At 40.6% G+C, this 27,709-nt stretch overlaps 1 protein-coding gene across 3 annotated transcripts; it reads left to right on the forward strand.

Moving 5' to 3' along the window:
- The first annotated feature begins 314 nt into the window (after positions 1-314).
- Positions 315-25,283, forward strand: B4GALT4 (beta-1,4-galactosyltransferase 4). 3 transcript variants are annotated; one of them, XM_016140130.2, is made up of 7 exons: positions 315-425; positions 9,261-9,657; positions 13,212-13,444; positions 15,394-15,581; positions 19,962-20,084; positions 21,893-21,997; positions 24,348-25,283. In XM_016140130.2, the coding sequence occupies exons 2-7, from the start codon at positions 9,405-9,407 to the stop codon at positions 24,478-24,480; spliced, it is 1,035 nt and encodes a 344-aa protein (XP_015995616.1). In that variant the 5' UTR covers positions 315-425; positions 9,261-9,404; the 3' UTR covers positions 24,481-25,283. The 3 variants fall into 3 exon arrangements, with proteins under 3 accessions (XP_015995616.1, XP_036075259.1, XP_036075258.1); XM_036219365.1 differs by lacking the exon at positions 315-425 and adding an exon at positions 664-684; XM_036219366.1 differs by lacking the exon at positions 24,348-25,283 and having other exon boundaries at positions 19,962-20,022.
- Positions 25,284-27,709: the final 2,426 nt, after the last annotated feature.

Consider the following 27,709-nt stretch of genomic DNA (forward strand, 5'->3'; position numbering starts at 1 on the left):
GGTTTCTATTGTTTCTGCGAGGAGCAGGACCACTTGGAACTCTTCAGTGCTCTTCCGCATTCTGGGCTTGACGCGGGAGCTCAGGTTTGGCTCATCTCCCCAATGCTTTGTGAACATCTAGCGCAGTGTCGGCTCAAGGCTTTAAGATCACTTAAAGGACAGGCTGCCCTCGGCTCCTTTACCCTCCTCATGCTCCCTCCATCGCCCAGGTGGGCTGGATCTGGCTGGTGATGAAGCGGCAGGCTGGCGGAGAAACTGACCGCCGGGCCTCCAACGCAAGGCCGAAACGACTGTTGGGGCGGGTCGGGGGCGGAGCAGACATTCTGGAGCCAGCTCCCGGTTGGGGGGGCGGGGGGAGGCGGTCTCCACGGCCGCTTCTCTCATCTCCCCTTTCTCCGGTGGTGCTCTCCACGGCCGCATCTGGGGTGAGTACGCCGGGCCTTTGCTCCGCCGGCGCCGGGGAGGCGCAATTCCATGCGTGGGGTGGTGGCGGGCGCCGCGTGGGCATCGCCGGGCGGCGGGCCAGGGTCGGTCCGGCGGGCTGGGGCTGGGCGCGAGTGGGGCCGCCGCGGCCCGGACGCAGTGGGCTGTCCTGTCTCAGCCTGAGCGGCGAGGCCGAGGCCGGCGAGAGGCACTGCGACATTCCCTCTGTTGCTGGCGGGGAGCCAGACGAGATACTGACAGGTAGGGAGAGGTTCAGGGGGTCCCCTCACCCTGTACCCTTCAGCTTGGCGACACGATTGTGGGGTTGCCCTCCAGCACCTTTTCCTAGCGGGAGCATCAACGTGAAAAAGCCTCTTTCTTTCCCCTTGGAGCCTCATTCCCCAGGGTTTCGACCAGGAAATTGACAGCCGATCCTAGCCTGGGGGGCCTGCAGGGGAGGAGGAGTTGTGAAGTCGCCTGGATTTTAAAGTTCTTCAGTGACACCTGCCCTTAGTCGGGCTTTCTGCGTCCATCCAGTGTTGATGTTTCGTTTTCTATTAGACAGGGGATAAAACTACATTTGAAAAGAAAAAAAAAAAATAGAAAAAGCTAGGAGGATTGGGACTGAGAAAAGGCCGTTGGGTTGGTAGCCATAGGAGAGCAGTTATTAAAAGGGTGGGTGTGCACCGGGTTGCAAAGTGTTCAAGAGTGGGTGAAGGATGAGGATGTGCAGATAGGTGGTCAGGGCACAGGTAGACCTTTCCAGCCGTTTGGTAATGAAAAGGAAGAGGAAGAAGATTGTAATTTGCGGGTTGAGGAGTTTTGTTGTTATTTAATTTTTAATTTTAAGTTTTTTTTAAAAAAGAAAATAATACACTGAAAACGCAAGAAGGTCAAGCAATCTTGAATAGGGATGAATAGGATTCAGGGTCCAGGATAAGAAATTGGGCTGAAAAGAAAGATGGAGGGCTATTTTAGGTACCTGGGCTGGGCAGGAGTGCTGGAATGTGTCTCTGAGGGGGAGGAGATAATGCTTGATTGGACCATAGTTTATCTTTTTGGAATTTATCTTCTAGAGCACAATTGGCCTTTAAACTCCATGAAATTGTAAAAACTTTCATGATCCATGCTTTGATCAGATTAAACGCATTCATTAAAGAGAAATATTGAACTGTTTGACTACATAATCTTGGGAGAAATAAAACTAGCTCCGTTATATATTTTATATTTTATAGAATAAATGATGTTTACATTAAATTGAGATAATAATAATGTGTGCTTTTCCCAGAGATGCATGCAAGTGATTTGAGAACTAACCATCTTTTTGAAGATCTTTTATTTAAAATGAGAATGTCCAAGGCAAATCATGGTGGTTTTCTTTTCTCTTTTTAAAGGCATCAATGAGTACTCCAAAGCTACCTGGGTTTGTGTTGAAAATATGGATTCCCTGCGTTTTGAAATAAGAATAAAAATAAAAATAAAAATCTCTATGGGCGAAGTTTAGGAATAGTAATTTTAAACAAAGACCATAGGAGTCTCTGGCATTGGTAATTATTGATAGCCTGTGAGGTTTTTCTTTGAGATTTGGGTTTGTTGAGACCTCTTTAGAACAGATTTCATTGAGGGTAATAAGAATGAATTGCTGCCAAATTTATGTAACTAAAAGTTATAATCCCTGTCTATTGTGTCATCTCTAAATTTTAATATATTTTAAAGGAAAATTATGTAATCATTTTACCTGAAAAAATAACATTGTTTCTGATCATAACCCATTTTAGAAAAATTAGAAGACACAGAAGAAACAAAATTTCCTTAATTTTATAATTAAGAAACAATCCAGTGATTCTGGCTTTTTATATATAAAAGACATGCACACCCCACATATATAGCATAATTGGGATTGCATACTATGTACGTTTTCATATTCTGTGTTTTTTTTCACTTAGTTCTTATGAGTACCGTCCCATGTAGTTAAGTTTTTTAAACACTTTTAACAAAAGCGTATGTTCCATTAGATGGAACTACTGTAATTAATTAAATCAGCTCCCTATTGTTAACACTTTGATTCTTTTCAGTTTTTGGTTATTTTAGTAACATTGGTTGAATAATGTGGCCTGCCTCTCTCATTATTTCCTTAGAATAAATTTCTAAATGATGGAGTCAAAAACTATTCAAATGCATTTTTAAAATCTCATTTTTCATGTATCCTTTTACAGCTTTTCCTCACCAGAAGGAAAATTAACATTTCTGAAGGATCTATTGCATTCCAGGTCCATTCTCTTATTTCAGTGGTTCTCAAACTTTAATGGGTATAAGAATCACCTGGTGAGCTTGTTAAAAATTCATTTTCCTGAGTCCGAGGCCCAGCCCCTTAGAACCATTATCTCTTGAGTAGGACCCAGGTTTCTGCAGTTTGAACAGATTCTTTTCTGTATTAGATATAAGCATTCTTGGAACCAAACAAATGGCAGTATAGACTCAGAAATTTAGGTCACTTGCCCAAAGCCATTCATGCATCTGTAAACAGGATTTGAACTCAGCTCCTCATGATTTCTGAACCCTTGTATTTTCCATTACCTTAGACCTCAGACTTTCTCATTGGTGTGTCCCGAAATGGCTACCGAAAGGGAACTCATCCCACTGCAGGATTCTCTGGGATAGCTGGAAATGACACATAAGTATACATTGAACCTCCATTAAAATCCCCCATCAGAAATTCTTATGAATTCTGTTATGCTGCTTAACATATACTGTATAAAACAATTTCAGTCCTTTGCTAGTTAAATTTATTTTATGTTTCCTGACCGTTTAATGACAACTCTTGCTGTAAAATGAGTGATGCAAGACCATCCAACAGCTCCTGCCCAAGGGTGGAGACCTTGCTTCAGGGTGCTCTGTGGGTTCAGGGAGGAAGGGGAGCAGTAACTCCTTCAGGAATTAGGCAAGAGGAGCACTGCTTTGGAGTACTCAATGGCAGAGGAGCAGAATGTGGTGGGCCTGACCAAAAGAAAGTGCCATTTGTTAAAGATGGGGCTGTCTACCCTTAGAAGAGTAAATAGAAGGGAGTTAGTGTGGAGGTGAGCCTTTTTTATTTTTTAAAACCTTCCCCAAATGGAATTTTACACCTAGTTAATATTTTCCCTTATTAATCTTTGCTTTTCCTTGTTTTTTTCCCTGTCTTATCTGTTTCTATCATAGCCTGGGATTATGGTGCATCCTTATGTATTTTAACTAACATATCCTAGAAAGTCATTTATTATTTACTAAATTAAGCACCTGCTATGTGTCAGGTCAGTTTGAGGTATTAGGAATAGAAAAATCAGGGGTTGTCTTTGAGAATTAAGTTAATTTTACTGCTATATATTTAGTTATACTCAGTCTCCAACTTTTTTTATTTTAACTTTTAATTTTTAATTAATTTTAGACTTCGACAAAAGTTGCAAAAATGACACAGAGAAAAAATTCACTCTTTCCCCTAATATTAGCCCCTAACATAACCATGGTTCATTTATCAATATAATTACAGACTTTATTTGAATTTCATCAATTTTCCTGCTAAGGATTTTTTTCCGTTTCCATATTCTATCCAGTATCCTACATTTAACTGCATTTAGTTATTTCTCCTTAGTCTCCTCCAGTCTGAGATAGCTCCTCAGTTTTTTTTTTTTCCCTTGTTTTCATTATTCTGACCCCTTGGAAAAGCACCAACTATTTTGTAGAATGATATTGTTTTGTAGAAGAGTTCTGATTAGAGTGTAATATTATCACTCATGAGGTTGATGGATCTTATCACTTGGTTAAGGTGATACTTGCTAGGTTCTCCACTATAAAGTTACTTTTTTCCCCTTTATAGCTAATAATTATCGTGGGGGAAATACTTTGAGACTCTACAAATTGTTTATCCTCAAATTTTCACCCACTAATGTTAGCACTTATTGGTGGATCTTGTCTGCAACAATTAGAGTGTTGTCTGTCTAGTGGTGATTTTTTCATTTCCTGTTTCCATATTCATTGGAAATTTTCTGTAGGAAAAGAGCTACCCTTTCTTTCCCATGTATTTGTTTGATCATCTATATCAGTATGGACTCATAGATAATTCATTTTATTCTGTAGGTTACAGTACAATGCCATTGTCAACATAAGAAATGTTCAAATGTGTAAAGAATTTTTATAAGAATTTATTTGAGCCAAACTGACAGTTACCAGGAAGCAGGATCTCAAATGCTTTGGAGAATAAGTTTTGCAGTTTCTTTTATGCATTCGAAGTTAAAGAGGGAATGTAAGAAAGATTTCATAAAGGTGGTAGAAAGTGAGGCAGGGATTGGATTATTGGATAGTTAAGATTATTTTATCTTTTGAGGGTTGTTAGAGGGGGTATTACTTCTGGCATTTCAAAGGCGTGTTAACCTAGATGCACAAGAACAATGGACAGGGCTTGCTTAATAACCTTTCTCTAAACAAGTTATAGGCCTGTAGTGTTACTATCCACCATGACCTACCCGCCCAGGTAGGAATTTTTGATTTCTTATAACACCCTTTTTTCATCCACACTATCATTTTCTTCTTCACATGCTTCTAGTTTGGGCCATTAGGAGCTCATTCTTTGATTTTAAATAACTTGTACATGTAAAAGGCTGTCATAATTTCTATCCTCCTTCCCCCCTGGGAAAAAAAAAAAAATCCCAGGAAACCATTGCTTCTTTAGGCTCTGATTAATGATCACTCAGAAGCCAGGTAAAGGAGCTATAATTGGGCAAATGGATACCAGAAATCCAAGGAAGGTAGGACAACATATGCGAATGGTCAGCCCTCAGGAACTCTGCAGGAGTAAAAGGAGTAGCAAATTATCAGCCTTTCTGCTGTTGCTGGCTCAGGGGAGTGGGAGCTTGTGCCTGGGGCCACATCATGTCCACTCTGAGATGTCCTGTGTCTTCAGGATTACCAGATGGATTTAGAAACATCAGAATACTGATTTTGGCATTCTTGGCTGCTGAGAAGACCATGTCCTTTCTTGCTGGTGGATAAGTGCTTTGTAAATATTTACGGAGCAGCACCTGGTGCCTACCCCCCATGGTGGTGTAAAAATGTGTATGTGTAGAGCTTCTTCAAGAATGATACTTAGCATTTATGCTGATTTATCTTGTTATAGCTTCCTTACTAGATTTTTTTCTTTTCTTATTATGGGAAATTTCAAACATACACAGAAGTAGAGAGAAAAAGAAAATGAACCCTCATGTACCTATCACTTAGCTTCGATACTTCTCCATTTTTTGGCAATTTTATTTCATCTATCCCTGTTTTGGGTGGGGCTGACCTATTAGAAAACAAATCACAGACATTAAAATCTAAGAAAGGATCGAAATAAACTCAGTGCGAGAACTACACCTCATTTTCCTTTGTATTCCCTTGGTGCCCAGTACTGTGCCTGAAAATAGCAGGTGCTCAGAAGAGACTGGTTGAATGGAGAGGAGGAAAAACAAAATTATGAAAACACCATCTTTTTGAACTAACTCTAGGGCAGACTTCTAGAAAAGAAAAGGATGGTGTGTCCTGCCCTAAAATAACTTCTTTCATGTTACCTATAGTTTTTATAGCTATGATTCCCGTCATATGATAGCCTTCATTGAAAAAGAAATTTTTTTTCAGAGGGATTTCAGGGTCTCTCAATTTTTCAAATGTTATTATAGATCCAATCTGATGACATTGTCCCAAACATCAGCCAGCAGTTACCTGGCCTAAAAAGAGCTTTCTTTAAAAAATCATTATGATTTTTTTTCATTATAAAAGTAATATGTACTCATTGAAAGAAAAAGAGGAAATTACAGAGAAATAGAAAATAAAAATCATCTGTATTTCAATATGTGATTAATTCCAGAGATAACATTATCTTGGTTAGCATTCTGATAAAATCTGAGCATAAAAAAAAATTTTTTTTTGAGCATGAATCATATTGGTTAATCATTACGTCAATAAACAGTATGTTCCTGGGAATGGACTAGGTATGTTTGGTATATAATCTCATTAAATTCTCAGGTCATTGTTGTAAGATAAGCTTTTATTTTGTTTTGTTTTCTTACTGTTTTCTAGCTGGGGAAAACAAAACAAAATAAAAGCTTGCCTAGAGGGGTTGCCTTCAGTCACTTACCTGATAGGCAGGCCAGGAAGGAGATCTCTGTTATAAAGACAATTGGGCAGGTGTTACAGACCCCTCACACCTGAGAGGTTCACTCATACCTGAGTTTCCTTCATGCTAGGTCCTTGCTTTTATCTAGCCACAAGGCTAGAAAAAGTGGGAAAGGATTATTTTTAACTGGATCCACATAGTCTTAATAAGCAGGGTTATCAATGAAGAGCTCATTATTAAGTAATCATTAGGAATAGCTCCTTGCTTTTATCATAAATTTCTTCTCTTGGACCAGTTCCTTGGGCTGTGGTTCAGCAGGATTAGTCTGATTATTCCCAACTCACTGCTTCTTGGGTAGGTTTTTAAATCTCTCTAAACCACCACCTCTTCCCTCTGTAAAATGAGAAGGCGGGATGCCCGTGCTTTGTGGTCCTTTCTGCGTCAATGCTGCAGTACTTTTTTGATCAGAAGTCTTTTCAGGCAGGTGAGTCTCCCTGTCAGGGGACTGACTATCCCTCTACAGGCAGCTCTTAGAAAAACGATGTTCCCAGTTTAAATTTTCCAAGAATCTTGAGATTTTTATAAAAAATTATTACCAATCCTCGCATTTAAGCTTCCTGCAAATAAGTCCTCTAGAGGCTGTCTGATGGCCCCAGGATCCTGCAGACTTAACTCTTACCTCAAGGGAAGAGAGCAGACCTCCAGGAAGCCATTTGAACAAACAGTCCAAGGAAAGATACGGGAGGATATGGGAGAGAGGGAAGAAGGCTGCCAAAGAGAATTATGTATTTGAAGAGTTTGTGTTGGGTGCACCCAGGCACCAAGGGGAGAGATAAGAGATTGAAATGTCCACATGAAGGATGTGACAGCCTAGGCTTTGGAGCTGACTGCATGGCCTCAGACCTCAGCTCCACACTTACTAGTTGTGTGGTCTTGGGCAAGTTATTTAATTTCTCTAAACCTTCATTTTCTCCTCTGTAAAATGAGAAGACATGATTCTTACCTCACAAGGATGAGATCAGGATTAAATAAGGTACCACAAGGGATTTAACCCAGTGCATGGCACAGAGTAAATGCACAAATAAATCACTTTTCTTATTAACTGTTATTGCTGCCTTCAGCATCAATTTCTTTTGATACCTTCATAAGACTAAATATAGGCCATACTGTTTAATTGCTTCCTGGGTCAAATCCTCTTTCCTGGTTTCCTAAGTTTCATTTATAACATTGTGTCTAGAGAGAAATACTTTCTTATTTTCTTTCAAGACTAACCTAGAGCTAAATTTTTGGAAGACCACCCTTCAGTAAATATGAGGCTGTCTTGAGAGTTGCTAAGATTGTTTTTTGTTTTTGTTTTTCACAGTAAATTACCACATTTCCACATTGCATTTTAAAAACAAGAGCAACTTTGTTTTCATTCTGAAAGGACAGGAGTATACCACACAAAATCTCAGAAAAAGAAAAGATATACCTCTGGCTAATCTCATATTCTTGTTGCAGTTATAGTTAGCTTGTAGCTGTATTTCTAGAGTTTTCTTATTTTTATAGTTTTAGGGGTAATCATACGCCCATTTAGACTTTATTTTCCGGTTTTCTTTTTATTACTTAAGACTTAATCGTGTTTTCCTGTTATCACTTGGCATAGAAAATATTGTGCTCTCCATTCTATCCATTTAATTGAGGGTGTGTTTGGTTACAGAGATGATCAGTGCTCCAGCTTTAACATTTTTGTGCTCTTCTGATAGCACATTTAGAATTTAGGGAGAGATGTGATTTTGGGAACACAGGGAGGATGTGCAGGGCATTGCTAAAGTAAAGTAATATAACAATATCAATATTGATGGTCACCACCAAATGATGCTTACTGTGTATCAGGAGGTGGGCTAACACGTGATGTATCAATACATTAGGTCATCCAGTCCCACAGTAACCTCTCTGGTAAGTACTGTGTTTATCCCTATTTTATAGATAAAGAGACCAAGCCTCAGTTAAGTGGTTTGAGGTTTCATGGCCGATATGTGGTGGGAGCAGTAGTTTCTGTTTGAATCAAAACCCTACCTTAAACACTGTGCTATAGTTCTGCCTGTTATTCTTAAGGCTTCCTGTAAGACCTCCTGAGTTGACTTTCTCTTGTGTTTCTTGCCCTCTCCCCTGATCTGCTGAGACATGCCCCATGCCGGTGGCTCATTGTGAATATAGTATTTATAGCTGAAAAATCCTTGGTTTTTCATTCCCTGTCGTTGAGGAACATTTTTTTTTTTTTTTTTTTAAAGCTCTCACATAGAAGAGCTTTTGTCTTTTCTCTTATTTTCTTTTTGGATCAAAGTACTCTTTGTAACAAGATTTCTTAAGGCTATGCCAGGAATGAGCAACTAAGGAAGAGAACTATTAAGGGTGTATTTTAGGCTATGCCCAGCTTGGAACTGAGGAGATATTTACAGTCTTTTCTTTGCCTTCTTCTGCACAACATCTGGACATGGCTTTTCTCACCCAGGCAGCCTGGATGGTCATCCAGAGAGAACTCCTGTGATGTACAGATGCTTGGAGCCTTATACCTCTAAAATTTCTGATTGTCTGGTCTCTAAACCCTAGTTGGAAAACTCCCATTACTGTTAGTCAAGATCCACTGGAGACAGGTTTTCAGTTTGTGCTGACGTGAATCATTTTAGGATAGGATTTCCATTTGAAACGTGTCTTTGTGATTGCCTTCTAGAGATCGTTGGAGCAGAACTACTGAGCCAAAGCAGGCATTGCATCTTCAGTTGTCATCAAGTTTGCCCTCAAATTGGAAACGTTGAACTTGAAGCCTCCTGCTTACAGTGAGGCAGAGTGATACATATTGCTCACATCAAAAGACATGGGCTTCCACATGACTTTTTACCTTTCCTACAAATTTCGATTACTATTGCTTTTTACCTTATGCCTGACAGTGGTTGGGTGGGCCACCAGTAACTATTTTGTGGGTGCTATTCAAGAGATTCCTAAAGCAAAAGATTTCATTGCTAGTTTCAACAAGGCCATTGTTTTGGGAAAGAAAGAAATTCTGACTAATGAAGCATCTGTGAAAAAAGCAGACCTTGACAACTGCCCTTCTACATCTCCATACCTCAGTAAGTATACATTTTTTCTTTTTTACAAGTGCTGTGTAAACTTTTTATTAGATATATATTACAGAAAAGTACAAAAATCAGAAGTGTACAGCTCGGTTAAGTTTCACAGAATGAACATACCTGTGTAACCAGTATGTAAATTAAGAAATGGAATCTTTCTAGAACCCCAGAAGTTTCTATGCTGCTTTGAGTCACCACTCTTACTTCAAGACTCTAATCCCATCCCATAGATTTGTCCTGTTTTTGAACTTTACATAATTGGAAACATACCCTCTGTACTCTTTTGTGTCTGGCTTCTGTTGTTCAGCATTATGTCTGTGAGCTCTATCCATATTGCTGATGTAGAGTTTTATTATATGAACACATCCAATTTTATTATCCAGCCACAAAAATCTCAGCAGCATACATCAACAGGCATTATTTAGCGTACAAGTCTGCTGGATGAGCTCAGGGTCAGTTGATGTAGGCTAGTGGCCCTGTTCCACTTGTCTGTCTGTCATCCTTCTCCTGGGACCAATGGACTAGCCTGGTCACGCTCTTCTGGCACCTTCAGTGCACACGTGGAGAAATGCAAGCACGTCAAACCTCTGTTTGGTGTCACATCTGTCGGCATCCCCTTGGCCAAAAGAATGGAGTCAAGAGACAGGACTGAGTATATTCTTCAGTGTTGTCGTTAGTGTTAATTTCTTAAATATGTTGTCTGTTTTGAGTCTCCTTTGGTGTCTTGCCTTTCTATTTAAATTAATGGCAAATTAATTTTAGTGAACATGTTAATTAGAGAGGAAAAATTCCCCTGTGATATTATATACAACCCACAAATGTTCTATCAAATCTCTGGTTCTCCAGAACATCGAAGTGCTTATAGTTCTCCAGACATTCCTCTGAGTCTTCTATTGTTCCCTCTTTCCGGAATGCCTTTTCTCATGTCTGCCTGGTAGATTCCTGTTATTCATAAAAAATCCAGCTTGGATTACCTCTTTCCCAGAAAGGTTTCTGGGACAGTCCCAGAGTTAATCTTATGCTCCCTGTGTGCCTGCCTATATTTCTATTGTTGCACCGACCACGGCGTGTTGTTATTATGTTTGCCTTTCTTCCACAGGCAAAGCGTGCAGGTGGGATGAAGGCAGGGTGAGCTTTTCCAGCCCTGCAAAGTCCAGTGGCCCTCGCTGGTTTTATAGAGGTAGCTCTCAGCATACACTAAATTAGCTCTCTGTGGGCAGCTTGGGTTCTTCAGAGGCTTCTTGATTTTAGTTTAGGAAAAACCTGCAGACTCACTTTCCTAATTGAATCACGGTCTTGCACTGTGTTCATATTGGCATGCTGTTTCTCTTTACTCAGTCACAGAAAAGCCAAGATATTATTTCTCATCATGTGAGGGAAATTGTTCTGCTCATGAATTACACAAATTGAGCTAGGAAAATGAGTTACTAAAATGCAAATCTGACTGTTATCCCCCTTGTTCAAAATCCTCACAACATATTTAAGTAATAAATGCATTCATAAAAATAGATGGGCAGGAAAAAAAATAGATGGGCAGTGATGTGATACTGATCAAGTACCTGGATTAAAAGGGTCACATAGTAGTGATGAATTAAGATGGACCATTGGTGATCGGAGGAGGAATAAAACTTGAGAGGATGTCGTGCGAGTGGTAGGGAGACTTTGTAGAGTAGGTGGAAGCAAGTACTAGAAGGTTAGTGCCCATAAAAGTTATGACAAAGAGAAGGTGAGCAAGAGGATTAATTTATATCAGACCCCATTGCATGGAACTCTTTCAGGGGCCAAGAACAGAGACAGGTCAGATTAACTCAGATGATGGTGTTTATTAACAGGCTTTGCAGGAAACAATCTCAGCAGCCGCATCATCAGCTCCCAGCAACACTGGCCTGGCACCAGCTCTAGTAGCTTGCCTTTTCTATAATTCCTATTCTTACTGTTTGTTTTTAGGGCATTGCTGTCTTGCTGACTGTATGTCTTGCTTGCAGACCCTTCAGGAAAGGCTCTTTCTTATAGGCCATTTATTCTCTCTTAGTGGCTGGAAGCAGTTATTTGTCCTTGGTACTTTTGGGCAGAGTCTTTTAACAACTTCATGGACACTAGAGTCTGATCTCAGCAGCCATGCCAGATAGGTGATGGTCACATAGAACAAGGCACCGTGACTTATATGTAGGAAGAGCCTGCGACTGCTTTGCTCAGAAGAGGATAGCACACCTTGCAAACCGTCTTGAGATTTTACAGACTGATCAGTGTATATGGAGTTTTAACCCATTTCCCATTTGCCCCAAGAATACTCGCCGATGACGCTTGTGGTTATAGTATTTATCCTGAGATAACTCGCAGATTACAGCCCTAACCTTACCCCCAAAGTTTACCATGAAGTATTTCACTTTTATTATTATTTTCGCATTGCTCTAGTATATCTGTAGTCTTTGGAAACAAATGATATTCTATTTATAACATTCTGTTTTTAATAGTGCTATTTCTATTTACAAAATAGTAAATCTTGATCACTGAAAATGTCAAATCCTAGAAAACATAGCCTACGTATGATGTTAACATCTCCTTGAACAGCTGTCAACCAAAGATTCATTTAATGAATTTGATTTATGTATACACTTCTGTTAGATTAGGAGTAGAGACAAATTCTGTTTAGAAGTAACTCTAAGAACAGTTATTATATTTTATTTTCACATTGAAAACCAGTCAGATTTGTTTGAGCCTCAAAGGCTATGTTTATGTAAAATTAATACTGGCAGTGAGCTGCACTTTTTTTTTTTTCTAATTGAGAAATGGGCTAAAAAAGCGTGGTTCAGTTCCCTAATCAGAATGTCGCCACCTCTTCCTGGGCAGTGTTCTCTGTTAATTCAGATCAAAGAGGAAGGTCACTGGCTATAGCCTGATCTTGAAAGCCTTGCACGAGGTTGGTTACCATGGATGTCTCATCCAGTGAGGCTGCATTCAGACTCGCTGATTAAATGCTGCATTGGGGATGTCTGCTACTGTGACACAATGGGAGAATCCTGGCACCATTGCTCATTTTTGTTACTGCTGGCTTAGGGAGTGGTCTAGTTTCTACTTCATTCTGCCATTTTACCCCCAGGGAGCTAGGAGACCTCCTAAGAGCTCTAGAAAGGACTGAGCTTGATTCCATGGAATGCTCTTGATTTTTAAGAGATTTCACCCTCCTTTGGGATTTTGAGAAGGAAAAGCGGGTAGGGCACATTCGAAGTTAGTCTAGCCCTGATCTCTGTTCTTCACCAGGGTCATTGGGATAGAATGCAATGCATTCTTATGGATGAATCACAGGGCCAGACTTGGTTATCCACCTACATGGGAATGCACTTATATTTCCCAACAACCTGAATCACATGATTCTGTGGTTGTAGTTCATGAACAAATGAAGATTTAGAATAGTAATAATAAAAGCTAACACTCATACAGTGTTCCCTGGGTACCAGGCAATGTTCTAAGTGCTTTACATACACTAGCTCATGTAAGCCAATCAACACTTGATGAGATAGCTACTGTTGTTTCCTGTCCTGTTTTAATTGTAGGAGGTCAGGACAAGCTCATTTTCAAACCAGATCTTACTCTGGAAGAAGTGCAGGCAGAAAATCCCAGAGTGCACAAAGGCCGGTATCACCCTGAGGAGTGTAAGGCTTTACAGCGAGTTGCCATCCTCATTCCACACCGGAACAGAGAGAAACACCTGATGTACCTGCTAGAACACCTTCATCCCTTCTTACAGAGGCAGCAGCTAGAGTATGGCATCTACATTATCCACCAGGTGAGTGTTGGGGCAGACCTGGTCTCTGCCTCCAGATTCTCCTCTCTCTGAGGAACTTGGCCATTTGTCTCTCTTGGTTCAAAGGAGCATCAAACTATTGTCAAAGGAGCGGTCTCTTTGTTTATCCTTGAACGGAGTAAAGGAAATTCTTGTCCCAGGATGTGGAGTAATGAGACTGGGAATTTTTACTGCCTCATAAATGAACTTCTGGAGGAAGACTGTTTTGCCGTTCGCCCTTCCATGTTAGCTAAGGACTGCCCTATGACTTTTCCCTGAGATTTACTTTCTGTTTCAATCCGCATTCTCGCTCTATACCATACAATGATATCTTGGAATTGTTTTGTTTTACTGAGCGTGGCTGTTCATTGGGGGTCTAGATACAGGATCTGACAGACTACTGTGTGTTAGTTAATAACCATGGGGTTCTATGACCATTTCCACCATTGTGCCTTTAACTTTGCTACTGTTTGTCATGTAAAACATGTTTAGTTTTTACTTTCTCGATTTACATATTTGGCTTCCAGTAGGAACACAGTAAATGTAAGTGTAGGCTGCTTTTGAAGAGTTTACTTCTAAGTGGAATGGGTGATTAAAGATGCCTTTATTTGGTATTAATGTTTATTGATTAGAAAAATAAGGCGTCAACTTAAATATCCATGTCTAGCTTTTCAAAAGTGTCCTGGGCCATCCAAATAATCCCCCTCGAATCCTTACAAATGCTAAAAATGCAAAAGTAATTAATTACATGCTTACTATTGATCATCTTAGTGATAAATATTTGTTTTAGGAAAACTTTTGACAAATTAGAGGATGCAGCTCTACAGTGTATACTTTATAATAAACTGGAGCTTTTGAAAATCACTGTGCATATATAAACATCTATGCCTTTTTTTCTTTAGTATTTGAGACAAAATTTTACTATTATATTGTTTTATAATTATTTTTGTTTTTCACATTGTTAGTCATTCTGAGTTCTTACTCAGGACAGCCACTCCCAATGTATAATATTTTTACATAATCAAAAAATATGTCTGTTTTGTGTTATTCTTTTCAGAAAAGCACTGTGGTAACTTTTGTGAACTGCTTGTACTTTTGTTATGATAAATTGTTTATCAAACTGGAATTTATTCTGAAGAAATTTGATCTATACAGCCATGAAAAAATTAATACTGAATGAAAATCTTTTTCATAGTGTTGTTCTGGTCTAATTACTGGTCAAATTGTGTTCTTATTTTCACCTAGTGATAAATCCCTTCTGTAAGGCCACCGAGAGGATTAGCTTCCACCATTAAGTGTTAAAACAGAATTCTCTTACAGTAATTCCAAGAGACTTTTAAGTAGCTTACTTAGAAATATTAGCAATAACCTCTGTTTATAGGTCAAGAATTCTCAATTCTTTCTGGTAAGCCATATCTCTTGGAAGCTCAGTGTAATTTGTTGCATAGGGTAAGGTTGGGATGAGCTGAGTAAGAGTTGAACAGTGAAGCAGTGATATTTATTGGTATGACTAGTATGTAAGAAAGGTTTTTTAGTTTTACATGGAATAAATAAAGGTATGTTTAAACTTTTTTTTTTGAGTTATTTTAAAACTATAGGCTTTTGAAAATTGTGACAAAGTGTGCATGACATAAAGTTTACCACCTTAACCATTTTTAAGTGTACAGTTCAGTAGTGTTAAGTATATTCACAATATTATGCAAATGATCTCTATAACTTTTTCATCTTGCAAAACTGAGACTCTATACCCATTTAACAACAACTCACCATTTCAAGGTATGTTTTAAAGTGATGCATGTACTTTTAAGTATTGCATGTACTTTGTCAGATCTTCATGTCACAAGTATAGTTGTGTGTAGCAGGAGTAATCCCTGCTCCTGCATCTGAACTGAACTGGGCAGTATGAAACATTGCCTCAGGAGTTTTTCAGCATTTAATTTTCATATCTATAGGCTGGAAGTAAAAAGTTTAATCGAGCCAAACTCTTGAATGTGGGCTATCTAGAAGCTCTCAAGGATGAAAATTGGGACTGCTTCATATTCCACGATGTGGACCTGGTGCCAGAGAATGACTTGAACCTTTACAGGTGTGAGGATCAGCCCAAGCATCTGGTTGTTGGCAGGAACAGCACCGGGTACAGGTAAGATGGCTCTGTTCATGGCTTGCTTAGGTGGAGAAGCTTGTTCTGTCCGCAAGGCTGTTTGAGATGTAATGTCTAGCGTGCCTGAGGAAAATGAGAAATAGGAAAAATGGTACATGGCATATCACTTAAAGTTCAAAACAAGAATTAGAGTATTTAGGTTTTTCCTTATCAGGAAAAAACCCTACAACAGCGTTGGCAGAAGAGCAGAAAGACAAAAGGGAGAGAACAGGAGAGGAAAAATAATCCAGGTGTTGCAAATCATGGCCGGCCTCACCTGTAGCACCTATATAGTGGAACTTTTGCAAGCCGCCCCCTACTGTATAGCACTAAAGTAACTTGCCTGTCTGTCCTTGACTTCCCCCTCTAGGGGACAACAAGAACACACCTCTTAGGTGAGCTTTTGGGCCTCTGTTGTAGGTCTGTGACGTCTGTTTCCAGACTGTGGCCTCTTTCCAGAGTTTTGAGGGAAAATGGGGAGAACTTGTCCACTGAGTAGTCTGCTCAGGAGCCAGAACTCCCAGGACAGGTTCCTTTCTTGCAAAGTCACTGTGTGAAGTGCTAGGTACCACCATTCTGTCTTCATCTCCCATCTCTTGTGCCCCCCAGGACAGGCAACTCTGCTTTTCAACCTTATTTCACCTTATTTTTATACCAGTTTCCACTTAAGAACAACTAGGGGGAAATAGCGACCGAGAAAGTTCTCTACAAATGAAACTATATTCACTTACATCTGTGTACTTAACAGCTTCCCCCAAGCCCTGTCATTCCCATGTACTGATGTCTGTTCGGTGGTGTTTACTGAGCTGGTGACCATGAGACCAACTGGAATAAGGCCGGGTGCCTGCCCTCAAGGAGTGCCGCCTGTTGGGTGCTGGTGCGGTGAGACAGCTTCTACAGTGGGGTTGCATCAATTTTGAATTTCTACAAATTCAGCTATAAGCACTTGGAAACAAGGCAGGAAGGGAAGCAGGGAAGAAGCTGAGGGGAAAGATGCGATGTGCATGAATGAAGGCAGGGACGGTGGGCCAGAGAGCAGGGGAAGGTTCCGGAAGAGAATCACAGGACTTTTCCCTTTTAGGAACTTGATCTTTGGATCTGAATCTCATTACCTGGAGGTTTTGCTTTCTGGTTTCTTTGAACCTCCTCTGCATTGAAGAAAGCAGCATGTCGTGGCTGGCCACCTCGGTGTTTTGTTCACTTACTGTGTATCTACAGCACAGGATACCTGTGCTTGTGGACCCTTGATGTAGATGGTAACTTCCCATTGCACAGCTTTCTCTAAACATCTGAGATTAGAAATGACAAATCATACAGGGATTTTTTTTTTTTTTTTAAATTCAGATACACAGGATTATTTTAAGGACAGACAGGCCTTTTGTTTAAATTCTAGATTTTATTTTTGTATTAAGCTGGAGCACAAGAAATTGAGTTCTTGGGCATTCCTGCTGGGAATTGATTTTGAATAAAACTTCTATGTCACAATCGTTGATATCACCAGAGGCTACTCACTCTAAAACCAGCCCCTGGTGCTTGCTTCGTCAGCACATATACTAAAACCAGCCCCTGTATCAATCTTGCTCTTTTAATCTTGCTGTTTTAACTTGCTATTGTCAATGGCCAAACATTTCATTTATGACTGGCTATCAGAAAGCTTTTGTTTTCCTTGAGTAACTGACAGGTTTTCTTAATATGAGTCAGGTGATTGGATACGTGTCCTCTTTTCATCTGGATGCAAGAAGGTGTGAGCCAAATGCATGGCCTTCTTTTTGAAGCTGAAAGGAATCTTATTTGCACATTAAAGTTCTAATATATTTCCTATTTTAACCTATTCTGATTTACGTTTCTTATGGTCCAGATTTGTCATTTTTTTTTCATATATATTTTTCTACTTTATTACATGTGTCATGTAAACCGTGGCCAGGGGAAGTCATGTGTAAGTTAGGTAGGAGTTGCCCTCATCCTGGCCCCCAACCTTTACCCCCCTCTTTTTACCTTTGCTACTATAGGCAGAATCCCTCTAGTTGTTGGCAGCTGCAGTTCCTGGCAGCTAAGTGTCTGCTCCCTGCTGGTAACTGTGTGTCACTGAACGACAGAATTTAAAGTCACACGTACTTTATTCATTATTTATTACAATAGCCCCATGAGTATGAGAAGTGCAAGAAATGTTATCAGTTTACACACATGCAGAGAGAAGAGGTTAAAGTGACTTGCCCCAACTGTCTCAGACTCTGTTGAAACCAGAAATAAATCTATTGACCCCACTGAGCATGGTCACTGGTAAAACTTTGGACCAGTCTGTGGCAAACTTTACTGCCAAGAATTTTTGGTACCTGCCAGCTTTCTACAAGGACTCTACTGTTATTTTATGACTATGTTTTACCCATCTTACAGCCCTTTAAAAATATAACTGTTTCAGGGCCAATTAAACATTTGTGCTTTTCTGCATAAGAAGAAAAACCAAAAGCAAACATCAGTAAACATATAGACTTGCCATCCAAGAGGCCACTGAGAAATAGAGTTCTTTAACCTTTGTGACTGGTCTCCTTCTGCACCTCTCACTGCAGCTAAGCGGGCCTCCCTGTGCTCCTCAGACAGCCTGTTCTTTTCTCTCTCTTTATGTTTCCCCTGGAGTTCTGGCCACCAAGGGTTCCCCCATTTTTCTACTTATCTGAACCCTCCGAGGTGTGGCATTTCTGTCCTCAGAACCCTAGCAATGCTAACTTCTCTCATTAGACTATAAACTTTGAGGGCAGGGCCCAGGGATTAGTGGTTAGCCTGCTGTCTTGCTCATGGTGGATAGTGGATACTTAATAGATCACTACCAGCTCATCGATGCTGGTTCTCTCCTAGTGACCACCCAGCGGTGCTGGGGCAATGGTTCTGCTTTATCCTGACGAAGCCACTGGTCTTCAGGTAATTATTAAGAATCCCTTTCCAATCAGAGTCTGATAACCACGGCAGCAAACCACTGTAGTTGATGTCTTCTTGGATAGTAATAGCTGCCTTCTGAGCACTTTCTTTTGGCTTGTTTTAGGTTATAATAATACCATTTGTCAGAATTTTAGGTTGGGAGTAGATAAGTAAATCTGTTTCCATTATAGGTTAAACAAGGCCTCCCTGTCTGTACTCAGAACATAGAAATGAACAGCAGGACTACAAATTAGCTATTGAGACTCCACCTGTTAGATGGCAAGTGTCTGTGTGTTTATCGATCTGTCCTTTTGGTTTTTCTTCTTCTCTGGGCAAACAGAAATATTTAATCGGTCCTGGAACACTTCGGACTGAAGTTAGAAACCTCCATGTATTGACAGCCTTTTATTTAGTAACATGCAAGTTATTAAGCTGTCTTCATTTGCATTTCTGAATTGTTACAGGTATCTTCACGTATATCTTTATTTTTCAGATTAGCTAATTGGTCCACCAGTAATCATAAGAATCTTATGTGACTGGGAGGGGCCGTCTCGTCTCTCCCGATCTCTTTCTCCTTTTTCTAGGTGGTGTCCCTCACAGATCCACCTTTTGTCCTCTTTTCTTCCCGCCTACTACATTGTCCTTGGGTAGTGCATTTCTCCTTCTCCTGTGCCTCTCAAGCACCACCTCTTGACAGCTTCTTTCCAAAGCCATATCTGTAGTTATTCTTTTGAGTTTGGACTCCATGTTGTTTTGACCACTGGCAAAAGCCCTGAGGGTAATCTCAAATTTAGTTTATCCAATGTATAATTTACCATCTTCATCTCAAGATCTAATTACTGTTCTACATACCCGATTTTTGTGAAAGACATTATCATCTACCTAGTCGCCCAAGCCAGAAACCCCAGGGTTGTTCAGGTGCATTGGGTTGTTCAGGAAACGGACTCTGAGATGGGTATTGGCATGTGCGTACGTGGAGATTTGCATGCAGGAGCTTTCTCCTGCTCTTTACTGTGCCTCCTCTGAAAAAAGTAAAAGTAAAAGAAGACAGTATATTCTCTGGGACACTTATTCATGCCGAACCTGGTTGCAGCCTCAGAATCCTTAACTCCGTGCCCTTGGTAGCCACAGTATTCATTGGATTGACACCTGAGATGTCATCCAGCTCTGATGTCATGGTGCACATTTACAGGTACCTCTGTAGACATCTACACACAAATGTTAACAATAACAGGTGAGTGGCACCTTGCTTAGTGAGCACTTGTCTAGACAGGGGAAGAAGGCCAGACCAGGAAGATAAGGAACGTTAGGAGGTGGATGCCAAGCAGGAGTGAATGAGTGAAGTACATGGCCCTCAAGGTGTACCTCGAATGCCAGTCCTGAATCGGAGAGTTCTCAAGTGTCCGTGGAGAGGAAAAATGCTTTGTGTACATGTTCTCACTTTTTTTCCCCTCTCTCCTGTTCCAGGCTACGTTATAGCGGATATTTTGGGGGTGTTACTGCCCTAAGCAGACAGCAGTTTTTCAAGGTGAATGGATTCTCTAACAACTACTGGGGATGGGGAGGCGAAGACGATGACCTCAGACTCAGGTGAACAACAGACACAGGTCCCCTTCAAGGGGCTCTGCTATCGGTGGTGGTGTTGGAAACCTTCGTTTCACATTTTCTGTAGATGCCAGTCCAGCAGGCCGTGAGGCCACAGATTTGGGCTTAAAGGGTGGCAGGGGGCAGAGGGAGGGCAGGATCGCCCAGAATGCTCTTTGCCACTGTCAGTTTAGAAATGATAGAGGGTGGCCTGTCCCTGGCTCATGAGTGTTTGGGGTCCAGAAGGGGTGATGGAGGTTTCTGCGGACTTGTCAGTAGGTATTATTTACTGAGGAGGACCTCACCAGTGAGTAGAAAGTCCTAAACTTCAGAGTGTCTGTAGTTTGAGGAAAGTGGCCAGAGGGCCTGTTATAAACCTGTGCTTTCTCTCAGATGCCAGAGGATCCTGGCACAGTTTCCAATGCTTAGAGCAGGGAGTGCCAACAGCCTGTGAGGAGCTGTACACCCTGAAGCAGATAAAGATGTCTCCTCTTATGCACCAGCCAGCCCCACACTCTATGGGAGCAGCTGCTGGCCTGACTTCTGGGCTGGACTCTCCATCCTGCTGGCATTACCCTCGGATTATCTTGGACTACTTTCTGCTCTAAGGGATTCAAAGGGGATATGGCCTCATATCTCAGCTCTCTCCCCTGCACTTGGGTTTTATGGCCAGAAAGTTCTGGTCATTCCTGTCTCCCAGAAATAAGTAATTATTCAAGAGCCTGGAGCCTCAGACTTATATAGCAAGGTCTTTCTGGCTATCAGTAGCCCCCCTTTCCTCCTGCTGTTGTCTGTCAGAAAGGAGCTTTCTCGGCTGGGGTTCTGAACTAATAGTTGTGTGACTGCCCGAAAATTTTCCTTTGGCATAAAGAAGCCAGGGCCACCTGCTGGTCTTGTTCCCATGTCTAGGACGAGAGTCTCTGGGATATTTCTGGCAGGAATGAATTTCCCTGACCAAAGGCTCCATAGGAAGGGCCATAAGTGACAGGCAACACCTCTTCATGGCCCAGCCCATCATCAGCCTGTGTGGCTGTGGCTTATGAAGTGGACAGAAGGTGTCTGCTAGATTTCATTGCAGGAGTAGCAAAGGCTAGAGGTAAAATATCCATCATCCTCCCAAAATCCATTTCACTGCCCAGATAGGATGCTTAGTAGAATTTTGCACTGACCATATAATTGTCACCGTCCTTTTCCTGTGCTCCTTGGCTCCAGTGATCAATGATCTGATCATTTGTTAAGATCATCATGGCCTCCAGAATGGTTCTTGACTAACGCTATGGATAAACCAAACGATTTGAACATAAAAGTTGGTGAAGATTTACTAAATATTCATGTACTCACCTGCATAGCAGGTACCACCCTTCTTTGGACTTACATATTACAGTACATCCTGCAAATCATATTCCATGTGGATTATTTCATTTGAGCTCTTCTGATCAACTCTATAACACCATTGGAATTTAAAGATGGGAAACCAAGACCTGAAACAGTGAACTGACTTACCAGAGGTGTAAATAACAAAGTCTAGATTTGAACCTAGGTTCATGGACTTTAAAGCTTGTGACCTTAAATGATCATTACTTTCTTTGTTGAAAAAAGGAAACACGAAATAAATTAAGGATTCTAAGAGACTTGATTCTGCCTGCTATTCATCATGATGTTTTAAAATATGTACTTTCTCAATTGTTTTTGGAAAATGACAAACTGTAAATTGATACATCTTTGTACCCCAAAAGTAAATGTTAAATGTGATTTTTTTAATGGACTTACTACCTGAGGCCCATCATTTTTAAATTCCTCTGTTACTTTTCCAGGGTTGAGCTTCATAGAATGAAAATAATCCGACCCATGCCTGAAGTGGGTAAATATACAATGATCTTCCACACTAGAGACCGGGGCAATGAGGTGAATATAGAACGGTGAGTCCTTGCTTCACGTGCCTGGCAGTTGCCTGCGTAGTCTCTTCTGTCACTAAGACCTCTACCGAATCTGATCAGATGAGCCAGTTTATTTTGTTCAAAGCTTTGTATTAAGGCAATTTACAAAGTTGGAGGGAAGTAAGGGGAATGGCGTATTACACCTTCACGTACCTGATACCCGGCCTTTACAGTTATCAATTCACGACCCCTCTTTTTTCTCTTACTTTTTTCTCTTCCTCCACTGGATCATTTAGAAAGACCTCACAGATATCACAGCATTTCGTGGGTAAATACTTCCATATATACCCTTAAAATATAAGAAGCCTTTAAAGAAGAACCGCTATACCTAAAATAACAACTTTCTTAATATGGAATATCCAGCCAATATTCAGATTTCCCTAGGAATCGCCCTAGGAATAAGTCCTTTCACCAAGGAATCTTGACAGATAAGCCAGTTCTTTAATGGGGCTGTAACTGAACAATCTACATTTATTTGTTCTGATTTTTCCCCTAAATTTACAAATAGCATTAAAGGTCTTTTACCCCTTTTGTTAGAGTCTGCATTTTAAAACAATATTAATGGATTTTTGCCCAATATACAGGGCAAAAATTAGAGTCTATATTCAAAAAACAACATTAAAAGGCTTTTAGCCCTTTTTGTTAGAATTTACCACTTTAACAAAACAGCTATTTCTGTTTTCTGTGTCTTTCTAGTTTCTGTCCATAGGCATGCATTTTTCTCTCTAAATAAAATAAATAATTATTGATTAGAAACAAAGGAATACTTACAAATTATATGAAAAATTTGAATATTCTTTTCCCCCCATTTATATTTTATTGTTTTAATGGCAAAAAAAAAAAAATACATGGATATATTTAAAAGTTGGGAACAAAATGGCTTTCACTTTACTCTTCCTCTCAGACTCAGTCCAGTTGACATGTGCCAGTATTGCTGGTGTCATTTTCCAAAGTTGGGTAAGCCCTGAAGTGGAGCCGTGGTGTTCACAAGCCCCGTTGGCCAGCAAGCCAAGAGCCTGTAGTCATGGCCGTGGGCTCAGTGCTGTGCTGCCCATGGTGCGGGTGCCAGGTGGATGAGCGTGTTGCCGAGATACAGAAACAAACATTTGTTTACTTCACAAACACAACACAGCTGTAGTATTTTTCAAAAAGTTGTCCAAAAAAAACAAAGTAGAATCTACTCTGTTTCTTTGCGTGGCTGAAGTGAATCATTGAGTTGGCGCAACAGGCCTACTCTCTGGAGGCCCTCGCCTCCGGGGGAAGGTGCGGGGCAGGCACTGAGCGTTTGGGCCTGGCCGTGTTGCTAAACTGTTTCTGCTGCCAGGGGGTGCAGAAATAAAAAAATCCGAATATTCTTGATACCATCAGCACGGTGATGCCCCCCACCCAATTTATGCCTGTTACCTGTGTGGTCCTCCCTAATTCCATGTCTGTCCTCCATATCAAGAGGTAACTATTTCCTGATCTTTGTGGTAATTGTGATATAATGATTTGAACTATTTCTCAGTTTTCTTGTTTTCCCATATGTGTATCCCTGTACAAAAGATTATTTAGTTTGCATGTTTCTCAGTTTTGTATAAATGAGTTCATACTGTATTATTTTCCTCTGACGTTTATTTAGCTCAACGTTATGCTTCTGACCTGCATCCACTTTGTTGCTGTGACTGAAATGGATTGCTTTTCACTGCTAAGCTCCTAGAGACCAAACAGCATTCTGCTGTTTTGCATGTCTATGCATCTAGCCCAGAGTGGTCTCTCTTCCTGTGTGTCCTTTCCCTTACCTTCTTCACTTAGTGAATTTCTTCTCTTTTAAGCCTCACTCAAATTTTCCTTCTTTAAGACCTCTCTCCAGACTCCTTTATTAAAGCAGACGTTTCTTGATTTATCCTCCTCTACATGTGATCTAACATTGAGTCGGTTACAAGAGCTACGTATCCTCCCTGCCTACAGACACAGAATTTCCCAACAACAGTGGAGTATTCATAGATCCCTTGAAGCTTATCCAAGGACCTGTTAGCAGTGGATGACACGTAACACAACATATCAGTGTTACCTAAACGTCCTTCTGTCTTGTAGACTGGGGGCTCCCTGCATGCAGTGACTCTTTTCATCATTGGTCCCCAGGGTCTTAATGGGTCTGACGCATGAACATTTGGCTCTCACTGGTGTCCGTTACCTTAGATGGGGAAAATAAACGTTTTGCAATAGGAAACCCAATAGGTATAATAATTTACCAAGATACTTTTGCCAAATTTTGTGGCAAGGCAAAAAGCTATAAAAATGTATGTTACATTCGTGTCTTACCATTTACTTTTTTTCTTTTTATCTTCAGGATGAAGCTCTTACATCAGGTGTCAAGAGTCTGGAGAACGGATGGGTTAAACAGTTGTATTTATAAGTTAGTCTCTGTGGATTACAATCCTTTATATATCAACATCACAGTGGATTTTTGGTCTGCCCCATGACCCTGGATCATCTGGTGATGTTTGGAAAAACTGAATATTAGATTCCAATAATTTTGGCCTAGAGACTTCCCCTAGTAGCACACATTAAGAACTGGTTGTGGCTAATTATCTAGCTGAATTTTTCCTTTTTGTATTTTCTTGGCGGAGCTCCTGGAGAGATGGAATGGAAAATACTTGTAACAAAATAGCTTTCTTTGTTGTTTTGATCATGAGGGTTAAAATGTTGTAAAACAGGTACTTGAAGGACTAAATGTAAAAGCACTAATCAAAAGATATGATGCAGGCTTCTTGGGAACTCTAATTGAAGGATATTTATTTAAGTTTGAAGTAATACATTGTGGGATAAAAAAAAGGCCACAGGAAATAAGGTCGCTGAATGACCCAGAGATCCAGAATTGTTCTCATCAGAGAGATAAAGGTACGAAGATGTGTTTCTGTTACTCAATGTATTTTGCATGGTCATCTGTGAAGAGATGGGTCCCAGGTGAGAAGAAGGAAGCCGAAGAGAGGAAAAGGGTGAAGAACCAAGATGCAGTGAATTTGGGGACGAAGAGCCACGTGGCGGGAGGACAGTGTTGTGCTGGCTGCTGCTGCTACTACTGTGCAGGTGGCGTCACCTGCCCGAACACACCTTCTAGTATGAGCCCAGGAGAAAGCACACATTATCTACTAGTTTTTTAAGAATTTTTGTAAAATGATTTTGTACATGTAGTATATGAATTAGCACTTTACTAATTACATATTAACTAATAATACATCAAAAATACCTCTACAGTAAAATATGAAAAGCTTTAGGTGCTCAATCTTGTTTTTCATTGTTGTACGAGGTTTACAGATGTGTCCATAATCCTAAACAGCTTAAAAACAAATGAGACCAAACCCTCCCAGTGCCTCTCTTCTTTATCCTTCTGTTCCGCTCTTCCCTTTCTTCCTGTGTACAATGCCCTCGTATAATAACCAGTTCGAGGCCTGTGGCAGGTGCCTCTGCTTCTAGTTTCCTGGACCACGAGATGTTATGTTCCCTTCATCCTCCTATGCCTGCTCCTTTCTCAGGATAAATAATGGATGCAGTAGAGTTGGCCTGAGGGACACACCTGGTTGGTTATAGGACAGGTAGGGGTGGAGCGGAGAGTTTGGAAAGCATTTTTATTTGGGAGGAAGGTGGAGCCGTAGAACAGACGAGTAGTGGCAGTGATTTGGGGGAGATGCCACAACACTGCTGAGCTTCCTGGGGAGGGGGCAGGAACATGGGAGGATAATCTAAGGAAGGCAATAAGACTGGTATGAGTCAGAACAGAAAGAATAGTATTTTGTTGCATAGGTGAATTGACAAATAATATAGTGTGGATGTTCTTAAGCGAGTAATACACAATTGCCCCAGGGTCTCTCAGTCATTCCTTATTAAATGACATCTTAATTGTTAAACTTTAACTTGAATGAGTGCCAGCCCCAAACGTGAAAATAATATCCTTCGCAAACAGGGAGACGGAGGGAGGGAGGGTTTGGGGCTCCCAATAAAAACTGCAGTCACCACCCAAGTGGGGAAAGAGAATTTAAAAGGAGAATACATTTTATAGACATAACAGGTTTACGTAGGGCTAGCCTGGTTTAACTCAGGACAAAGGCTTTTTCTCTATCTAGCACAGAAAGAGTGATGGAATTTGTATCCTTCCCTGCCACCACCCATGCTTGCACTTCTCTTTTCTGCAAAATCTTTTTAGCATTCTGTTTAATTTTTTAAATTATAATTATATATAATTGCTAACAGCCTATGCCACGGATCCCCAATTTGGAGGCTGTGGGTCTCTGGTCATGGTTGGGGAAGATAAAGGAAGAGAATAATGTGTGCAAGGACTTTGAGGATCCATATTTGAAACCTCAGTTTCTTATTCAGTGGAAACTACATATAGTTACAACCATGTGGAAACTCCCTGTGTATTTCCAGCTATTAGCAAGGCATCCTGCACTTTAAAAAATGTTAGTAATCATTGTCCTATGCCTGTTACTATTCTTCAGATGATTCTTTCAGCCAAGATAATGTACAAGTCACTTAAATGACTCGTCACGAAACTTCTTGAGGTGGAAGATAATATTTTATGACCTTTATTTCCCCACTGTGCCACTTTATCTGCACTGGGACTTGAAATCCAGTGGCATGTGGCTGCCTGCCCGTTCATCGCTTCATCCTGCTCTCGTCATTCTGGGGAGGAGAGTTTGCTCCCGAAGGACCTGAGCTTTGTCCCAATTCCTACCCTGTATAGTTTTCATTATCAATTGCTACAAAGAGGTCAAGCTTTTCGAGTATTGTAGATATGCTTACCATAATTGCTAAGGATTATATGGGTGCAGTCTATTCGAACATAACAAATACTTAGCACAAAGACTGCTCCTTAAAAGTTTTTGTGGATTTTTTTTTTCTCACACCACCACTCATATGTATAGCACTTTATGGTTTGCAATGTTTTTACACACACTTTATTTATCCTGTTGACTCTTGAGACAAGTCGGGTAGATGAGGAAGTGGAGGTTCTAAACAGGTGGGGGCTTGCCAGAAGTCCCACAGCAAATAAGTGGCAGACTCAGGCTTCAGCTCAGGTTTTCTGATGTGAAGACCATTATACAATCATGCCTTCATCTGGGCTTCTCGGATTCTCTGAAGTAGTTTTCCTAGAGAAGTCTGGTAGCTTCTGAGCCCTAAGGAGTATGTTTCATTCTCATTTGGGCTCTGAACATTTTTCCAGACTCTCTGGCTTGTTTTTCTGCCATTAGCTTCCTCACTTCCTGGGGGCTCCGAAATGCTCTTGGGAGAAATGAGACATTTTCTGCTCAAGTCAAAACCTCCACTTTCCCCAAGTCCTATATGTATATGGTCCCTTTTAAAAGCCATTAACATGTTCCACGAGATGGAGAATATTTAGGTATATAATTTCTTTTCTTGCCAATCACATTTCAAAAAATTTTTAAGTTTTCCTTAGTACCTTATATAAGCTACTGCTTCCTTGATTGGTATTAAGTACCTTGAAGACCATCTTATATGTCCTGAGTGGGCCTGATGGGTCTCAAAACTATTCACAAAGATGTGGCTGAGGGGCCCCATCCCCAGGAAGCAGACCCGTACAGGCAAAGGTTCCATTGTTGTTGTACTTGCACTAACAACTGTTAAAGTTGAAAACTCAATTAAAATTGAACCTTGTGTGTGCGTGCGCGCGCGCGCAAGTGTGTGTGTGTG

This window comes from Rousettus aegyptiacus, unplaced genomic scaffold (assembly GCF_014176215.1).
Source record: "Rousettus aegyptiacus isolate mRouAeg1 unplaced genomic scaffold, mRouAeg1.p scaffold_m13_p_4, whole genome shotgun sequence".
NCBI classification, from domain to species: Eukaryota; Metazoa; Chordata; class Mammalia; order Chiroptera; family Pteropodidae; genus Rousettus; species Rousettus aegyptiacus.